At 36.2% G+C, this 9,204-nt stretch overlaps 1 protein-coding gene and 1 non-coding gene across 2 annotated transcripts; one reads left to right on the top strand and one right to left on the bottom strand.

The window, feature by feature from the left end:
- Positions 1 to 4,431: 4,431 nt before the first annotated feature.
- On the top strand, positions 4,432 to 4,504 carry TRNAI-UAU. Its single transcript has one exon. It is a non-coding gene; the product is annotated as a tRNA-Ile (tRNA).
- A 623-nt stretch (positions 4,505 to 5,127) lies between these two features.
- LOC113357934 (leucine-rich repeat receptor-like protein kinase PXC2) lies at positions 5,128 to 6,781 on the bottom strand. The gene is made up of 2 exons (XM_026601431.1): positions 5,285 to 6,781; positions 5,128 to 5,249 (listed from the first exon to the last, which is right to left on the bottom strand). Exon 1 carries the CDS (start codon positions 6,578 to 6,580, stop codon positions 5,327 to 5,329), a length of 1,254 nt encoding a protein of 417 aa, XP_026457216.1. The 5' UTR covers positions 6,581 to 6,781; the 3' UTR covers positions 5,128 to 5,249; positions 5,285 to 5,326.
- Between the last annotated feature and the right edge of the window lie 2,423 nt (positions 6,782 to 9,204).

The raw sequence follows: 9,204 nt of genomic DNA, 5'->3' as shown, positions 1-9,204 counted from the left end.
CGCACAAAATATAAGAAGAAGAAGAAAAGTAGACCTAGAGATAGTCGCTGCTTGTGTGTTTTTTAAAAACAGAATTTCGAGTCATATTTATAGGATGAGATACTTGCAAATCAAGTTAGGTTTTTTTGTTTTCTTCAAAAACAAGTAAAACTCGAAAAAGGAATTTCCCACAAATAAAACTCTTAAAAAATAATTTTGGAATTAAATTCCTAAAGAAAAAATTCTCCAAAAAGTAAATCCGAATAGGAAAGGGACTTGGTGCATGGTATACGCGTATATCGCATGGGTCAAAATAGGTTTTTTTTTGAAGAAACGTCAGATGTATCAAACAATAATATAAAGAACAGTATCAAACAACTCTACCACGAACAAATTGATGAGGGCAGAATCACAGGTTCAACAAGCTGTCCTTAACACATTAGTTCGCGGGTATACTCTGAAGTAATGCTAAACCACAACGTGCGAAGATGTGTCCAGGATAAGACTGCCCGATATAACTTGAGTTAGCACAACGCAAGTTACCCACTCTTGAACTCAGCAACAGGGATGGAAGCAAAACGCCGCACAAAATATAAGAAGAAGAAGAAAAGTAGACCTAGAGATAGTCGCTGCTTGTGTGTTTTTTAAAAACAGAATGTCGAGTCATATTTATAGGATGAGATACTTGCAAATCAAGTTAGGTTTTTTTGTTTTCTTCAAAAACAAGTAAAACTCGTAAAAGGAATTTCCCACAAATAAAACTCTTAAAAAATAATTTTGGAATTAAATTCCTAAAGAAAAAATTCTCCAAAAAGTAAATCCGAATAGGAAAGGGGCTTGGTGCATGGTATACGCGTATATCGCATGGGTCAAAACAAGTACAACTCTACCACGAACAAATTGATGAGGGCAGAATCACAGGTTCAACAAGCTGTCCTTAACACATTAGTTCGCGGGTATACTCTGAAGTAATGCTAAACCCCAACGTGCGAAGATGTGTCCAGGATAAGACTGCCCGATATAACTTGAGTTAGCACAACGCAAGTTACCCACTCTTGAACTCAGCAACAGGGATGGAAGCAAAACGCCGCACAAAATATAAGAAAAAGAAGAAAAGTAGACCTAGAGATAGTCGCTGCTTGTGTGTTTTTTAAAAACAGAATTTCGAGTCATATTTATAGGATGAGATACTTGCAAATCAAGTTAGGTTTTTTTTTGTTTTCTTCAAAAACAAGTAAAACTCGTAAAAGGAATTTCCCACAAATAAAACTCTTAAAAAATAATTTTGGAATTAAATTCCTAAAGAAAAAATTCTCCAAAAAGTAAATCCGAATAGGAATGGGACTTGGTGCATGGTATACGCGTATATCGCATGGGTCAAAACAAGTACAACTCTACCACGAACAAATTGATGAGGGCAGAATCACAGGTTCAACAAGCTGTCCTTAACACATTAGTTCGCGGGTATACTCTGAAGTAATGCTAAACCCCAACGTGCGAAGATGTGTCCAGGATAAGACTGCCCGATATAACTTGAGTTAGCACAACGCAAGTTACCCACTCTTGAACTCAGCAACAGGGATGGAAGCAAACCGCCGCACAAAATATAAGAAGAAGAAGAAAAGTAGACCTAGAGATAGTCGCTGCTTGTGTGTTTTTTAAAAACAGAATTTCGAGTCATATTTATAGGATGAGATACTTGCAAATCAAGTTAGGTTTTTTTTTGTTTTCTTCAAAAACAAGTAAAACTCGTAAAAGGAATTTCCCACAAATAAAACTCTTAAAAAATAATTTTGGAATTAAATTCCTAAAGAAAAAATTCTCCAAAAAGTAAATTCGAATAGGAAAGGGACTTGGTGCATGGTATACGCGTATATCGCATGGGTCAAAACAAGTACAACTCTACCACGAACAAATTGATGAGGGCAGAATCACAGGTTCAACAAGCTGTCCTTAACACATTAGTTCGCGGGTATACTCTGAAGTAATGCTAAACCCCAACGTGCGAAGATGTGTCCAGGATAAGACTGCCCGATATAACTTGAGTTAGCACAACGCAAGTTACCCACTCTTGAACTCAGCAACAGGGATGGAAGCAAAACGCCGCACAAAATATAAGAAGAAGAAGAAAAGTAGACCTAGAGATAGTCGCTGCTTGTGTGTTTTTTTAAAAACAGAATTTCGAGTCATATTTATAGGATGAGATACTTGCAAATCAAGTTAGGTTTTTTTTGTTTTCTTCAAAAACAAGTAAAACTCGTAAAAGGAATTTCCCACAAATAAAACTCTTAAAAAATAATTTTGGAATTAAATTCCTAAAGAAAAAATTCTCCAAAAAGTAAATCCGAATAGGAAAGGGACTTGGTGCATGGTATACGCGTATATCGCATGGGTCAAAATAGGTTTTTTTTGAAGAAACGTCAGATGTATCAAACAATAATATAAAGAACAGTATCAAACAACTCTACCACGAACAAATTGATGAGGGCAGAATCACAGGTTCAACAAGCTGTCCTTAACACATTAGTTTGCGGGTATACTCTGAAGTAATGCTAAACCCCAACGTGCGAAGATGTGTCCAGGATAAGACTGCCCGATATAACTTGAGTTAGCACAACGCAAGTTACCCACTCTTGAACTCAGCAACAGGGATGGAAGCAAAACGCCGCACAAAATATAAGAAGAAGAAGAAAAGTAGACCTAGAGATAGTCGCTGCTTGTGTGTTTTTTTAAAAACAGAATTTCGAGTCATATTTATAGGATGAGATACTTGCAAATCAAGTTAGGTTTTTTTTTGTTTTCTTCAAAAACAAGTAAAACTCGTAAAAGGAATTTCCCACAAATAAAACTCTTAAAAAATAATTTTGGAATTAAATTCCTAAAGAAAAAATTCTCCAAAAAGTAAATCCGAATAGGAAAGGGACTTGGTGCATGGTATACGCGTATATCGCATGGGTCAAAATAGGTTTTTTTGCCCACCCGCTCCACCCGCTCCACCCACGTTTTACAATTCATACATAAGTGTATGATTATATAGTGGAGCTCCTCTTTAGTTTTCCACAATGTGGGACTAAAGGTTCCACTTCATTCACCCAAAAATGAGTGAGTATCCTTAGACCCTTAGGTCATTAGATCAAACCATACCAAGACCATAAAATCTTTTTAATTAAAACTCATTTTCTCCAACACAATCTACATATACCATCGTATTGTATCCGTATAAATACTGCTACCAGATAATACCTCAAACCATGACGCACGCATATACTAAACTATTTGAAATTCAACCAAACAAACAAAACTTTTTTCATATGATACAGACAGAATCTCAGTCCTATGACAAACCAGCCAAAGGATAAACATTAAAAAATAGAAAAATAATAAGCCGCACATTTATCAAAGCTGTGAAAAGCACGACGCGAGCTCTTTTTTATGTGTGTATCTATATATCTATACGACTTTTATCTCAAATAGGAGATAAACTATAAATAGAATTTTGAGTGATAGATGTGTTCAAGTCTCCACATACATTTCGTTTATGAAGTTCCACAAGCTCTCCTTAGTAGTTCTTCGTCTTCATTTGATAAACATCGTGAAGTCTAAATCTCAACTACACATTCTATCATAACCCGAGACTTATCTATAAGTAGACGAGAAATTAAGACTTACAGTTTTGGTAACTAAACTTGACAAACAAGCTTGAGATAATAACGTGCTCTAACACATGTTGACTGTCTTAATTCTTGACTTCTGTATAGATGCTATTAAAAAATTGTCAAAAAATAAATAAATTAAATTATCAGATCAGTTTATAACAAGCCCTTAATTTTATCAACATTTACATCATAACCATACATCGCAATGAGTCATCTTCAAGTCTTTCAGCAACAACACAGAGATCCTTCATCTTATGATGCATCTGCTTCTATAGTACACGACAACTTAATCACATGGATCGAGCTCTTCTGATCATACAACACATTTTCCTTTACTGACTGATTAGTACCCAAAATTCCTCAATTTACTGGCTCAGTCTGACAATCATCGTTCTTCTTTATTAACTCCAACTAAGTTGCTGAGAGTGGGAGATTCAGAATTGAGGCAGTGGTAGAAGACGAAGATTGGTATGAAGGCGGAGGAAAAATAGTCAAGTATTAGGGTGATTGGTTTTTGCATCCCAACCGTAGACTTTTAACCGTTGGATGTTAGACCACCTCAGGACTAGATTTGTAATCTATGTATTTTACAGATATTTAATTTAGAAAATTAATTGAATTTAGGTCATAAACAGTCAACTCTAGTCAGCGTCTAGACCGGATACCAAGTCCTAACGTTGGACAAATGTTAGACCAAATTCTAGTGTTGGACGAAACCTGTGTACTAAAGTCCAATTATCCCTTCATTTTGATTCAAGTGGAGTTATCATAATTTGTGAGATTTTGAATAAAGAGTGCTCGCGTAGCTCAGTTGGTTAGAGCGTTGGTCTTATGAGCTGAAGGTCGCGGGTTCGAGCCCGCCGGGAGCATTAATTCTTTATGCTCTAAAATTTGTAATTAATGGATAATGTTTTATTTGATCAAGATTTTCTTTCTATTTTTTTTTAATGCTCCAAAACTTGATAAAGATTTGCAATATCATCATTACAGTTGAAGATGAAGACAGTATTGATTTTGATATGTGATGCTTTTGGTAGAGTCCCAACTAACTGAGACTGTGTGTGAATGAAAACTGGACAGGTTTGAGAATGTTGGTTGGATGAAGAGGAGGTACAAATTGCTACTATCTAAATTCATGTGTCTATAGCGATGGCAGGCAGCAGTCGCTATTGTCTCTGCTGAGAGGCATATATACGAAAGCATTTCTTGCAAGCCTATGTATCATATACGGCCGACGATCGTATGTACCCGCGTACGTACTGCTACCCAGCCAATACCGCAAACCAGGACCCACACGTACTAAAACTATTTGAAATTCAACCAAACAAACAAAATTTTTTCATATGATACAGACAGAATCTCAGTCCTATGACAAACCAGCCAAAGGATAAACATTAAAAACCAGAAAAATAATAAGCCGCACATTTATCGAAGCTGTGAAAAACATGACGTGAGCTTTTTTTTCTTCTGACTTTAGTAAAAATAATTCAACTTTTTCAGACAATGTAAAAGTCCATTTTAACTCTGTCATTTCCATTTTATTACATTTACATCCCCAACCCCAAGATCACAAAAAAATAATAAAAAAATACAGAAGAAATTAATTAGAAAAAGCCCCCCCCCCCCCCCCCCACCCCCCCCCCCCCCCCCCCCCCCATTGAATTGAATGAAGGAATTTGAACATTAAACTTTTAAGGTGATAAATTCTTGTTACAGTCTATTAATGATTTCTGAACTCCACCTCTGCAGAAGAATAACTTCGTCGGACAACGATATAAGCAGTTATCAATCAAGCTTACAACAGCAGAACCAGGTTTTAAACCAATTAATGGTCTAGGAATCGGACCATGTAAATAATTCCCACCAAGTAATAACCTCACAAACGGTGTAACCCCAATTTCAGGTGAAACAGTTTTGATTCCGTACTGTGGATGTATCAGCCCTGTTAATTTATTCTTCTCTAATGATAAAGCTGAAATCTTCTTCATCTTCGCCATGAAAACTGGTAATTCTCCATGCAAATCATTGTAGCTTATATCCAATGCTAATAACTCGCTCTGAATTAGATTTCTTGGCTCTTGCAAAGACTGAAACTTGTTATGAGAAAGTGTGACTTGTTGTAGTGATGGATGATCGAATATTGAAACAGTTCCTGAGAGCAGATTATGGCTCAAATCAATCACTTGCAGGGAACCCAGATTTTTTAGCGTAATCGGAAGATTTCCTGTCAAGTAATTATTTCTCATTAAAATCTGTACTAGTGTTGCTGGTAAATTCTCTGGGATTTTACCAGAGATGAGATTGTTGCTTAAGTCTATAAAGACTAAGTTTTTGAGAGAACCCAAGTTTGGAATTCCACCATTGAGTTTGTTTTGATGAAGACCCAATCTTTTCAAGCTCACAAGATTGTTGAAGTTTGCTGGAATTGATCCCTGGAGATGATTGTTATCAAGGTAAAGCTCTTCAAGTTGAGTCAGAGAACTACCAATGGAATTTGGTATGTAACCAGAGAATGAATTACCAGAGAGAAAGAGTTTTCTGAGACGAACAAGATTAGATAAAGAATTCGGAATCACCCCAGTGAATGAATTATCTGTGAAATCAAGAGTTTCCAAGTACGGGAAAGTGAAAGTTGAAGAAGACAAAGAACCAGTATAACCAGCTCTGTCAAAACTGATTTCAGTAACTCGTTTAAACCCGGCAATGACGATTCCGTCACATCTAAACCCACAACTGAATTTAGAACTGTAAAGATTATCACATGGATCAACAGAGAAATCCCATGAACTTAAACAAGACCCTGGAGTTATAGATGATGCAGTAATCCCTTTTTTAAGTGATTTTAAGCCTTCTATATCTCCCCAATATGTTTTCGATTCTCCTTTGCTTGAGAGAGTAAGAACTAGAACAAGAAGTAATGACAGTGAAAAACATAGATGACCCATTGATCTGAAGAAGAAGAAGCAAGTTGAGAGAAAGAGAAAAACAGAGGAGAGGGGTTTATGTGAGGTTGTGGATGTAAGAAATAAGACTCTCTTGTTTTACTTATAAATAGTGAAATCATCTTGTTTGTTAATGGTTCGGGGTAAAACACCAAACACAGATATTGCACATCACAATTATGGATATGTATGTGAGCATATGATTGAAAGATAGGTTTTGGTGGTAATATGGGCTGGCAATGGCTATCTATTTCTATTATTATTATTCTTCCGAGTCCATAATCATGAAAGTTGTGAAAAAGAATCTGAATTTTTGTTAGGCGTATTTCGAAAAAGTTTGGTAGATTTTTAGTTGGTTGGTCCCAAGGTTTTGTGTGCATGGTGGTGTCATTGGTCATGGTTTAGTCTAGTCTAGTCTAATCCGAAGTAAAAGTAATCGAGAAATGAGGATGAAGTTAAAATTTGGAATCAGATCAAGAAAAAAAAAATGGGATTTTTTGGGTTGTACAAAGATTAAAATTTTATTTTATAGTTTGGGTTGGTCAGTGTACTGATCTGTTTGGTCTGTGTGTGTGTATTGCACAAATATCAGAGTGAGTATCTAGTAGGTAGGTAGGTCTGGAAAAAGAAGAGATAAGGTGTGTATGGACTTGGACTTGGCATCTTGCAAGCCAACAACGACTGCTGCTGCTGCTCTACCAAGGCTGCCTGATTAGCTAAAGGTAACATCAGTACTACTTTCGTTTTCGCAATAGCATCCGAGAGTGAAATAAGTAGGCAAAGGATGGCTTTTGTTATTGGGGTTGTCAAATGGAGAGGAATGGCAAAATGCTTGAAACTGACAGCGGTTCAACATTCAGGAAGTGCATATGTAATCTAACAGTTGGGTTGGGCGTGCCCATACTGATCCTGAGCATAGACCAACTATGAGACTGAGTCATGCACCAGTACCTAAACGCTGATGATATACTGCTGTAAACAGATTTGTCAGCTCTAGAGACCAGCGATACTCTCAATCAAGCGTTCACGAGTCTGCAAAATGTGCAGAAGATGATCGCCTTTTTTATACACAAAATGCACGGTCCATTCCATCATCAACGCCAGTCACATTTCTTGTTTGTGATCTATTTAGCGTGACAAATACAGTTTTGAAATTTTGATGTTGATTGCGATATATATGAAAATGAATATGATTTCTAAATTTTTTAATAAAAAAGAAAAAACTACCGGTTTCTCAGTTATCTGAGTCGTGTCTGAATACTATTACCCCATGCCAATAGTTTAATCAACCCTTATGAGTCAAATAACCACTTTCCCATTAAGTCTGAATTATATTTTAGAAAAATAAAGGGGATCACTGACTGGATCAGAATCTGAATGAAGCTATTTTGAATCTCATTTGAATTTTCGTTTGCTCGTGTTCTCTAAATCGGTCAGATTTGAATCGAAAGATTTCTTCGTGTTGTGCTAATCTGTCAGATTTTAAACCAAAGATCGCTTGCGTAGCTCAGTTGGTTAGAGCATTTGTCTTATGAGCCGAAGGTTGCGGGTTCGAGCCCCGCCGACTTATATCTTGAACTATACAAAAACATTTTAAAACATCTACTCAACGAATATAAACATGACTATCAAATAAAACCAACAAACTCATTCCAACTGGCTTTTCTAATTTGGGATGGACGCGGTATTTTTTTGTGCTTGAAAATTTTAATAATTCTCGGCAGAATGATTCATCACCATAATTGACCTGAACGCTGAATGTTGTCAAATGGGATTAGGCGACAAGAAGCCAGCTGCTAAACTGGATAAGACTTGTGTAACAACTTAACTTAATTATGCAGTGCGTTTTGAATATTACTAGTTCTTAATCTTGGTAGGGTGCATGATTGATTAGTTGGCGAGTCACTAATATTCTGGTGAGTGCTAAAAGCCTAGAACCTCTACTAAAATGGGTACAATTCCAGGCTTGTCATTGAATGAGACAAAGCTGCTGTTACCTTTTAGGAAGGGTAAGAATCAAGAAACTTGTCTATCCAGATTTTATAGTATATGCATTCTAAAGGCGCTTAATTAAGAACATTTTGGTTATAATGATGATTTAACTAATAATGCAAAAGTTGAACCAGAAATAACTACTTCGACAATGAAAATACAAAAGAAACACGATGATTACCAAAACTTAAGCAACACTTTCTATCACATCGCACTATAATTAATTTGTAACTACCACACATCCAACTTCATAAATCAACAAACAGACCATGCACCAACCAGCAGAAAGCACTACCAAAAAAAAAAACGTTTATACATATTAATATCACCGGTACATTAGTGGTTAGAGCATGCATTCCAAGGACGGATAAGAGAAGAAGCAAAGAATGGATACAAATTAAAGGGACACGTTATTTACCAAATTCCAAATTGAAGTACTCTTTTATGGATACTAAATACTCATTTGGGAGTAATCGATGAAGTTGGAATGTGTTTCAATTCTAATAATGTAAGTACCATCGAGGTATGTTATGGTACATTTATAAGGGCCGACACCAACATTATTAGGGGCTGATACCATCTCAAAATCTTAAACGATCCTGGCCGTTAGATCGATTAAATGGTATCAGTCCCCA

This window comes from Papaver somniferum, chromosome 3 (assembly GCF_003573695.1).
Source record: "Papaver somniferum cultivar HN1 chromosome 3, ASM357369v1, whole genome shotgun sequence".
NCBI lineage: Eukaryota > Viridiplantae > Streptophyta > Magnoliopsida > Ranunculales > Papaveraceae > Papaver > Papaver somniferum.
The sequence above is the reverse complement of the archived record's forward strand: the minus strand, read 5'-3'. Positions and strand labels throughout refer to the sequence as shown.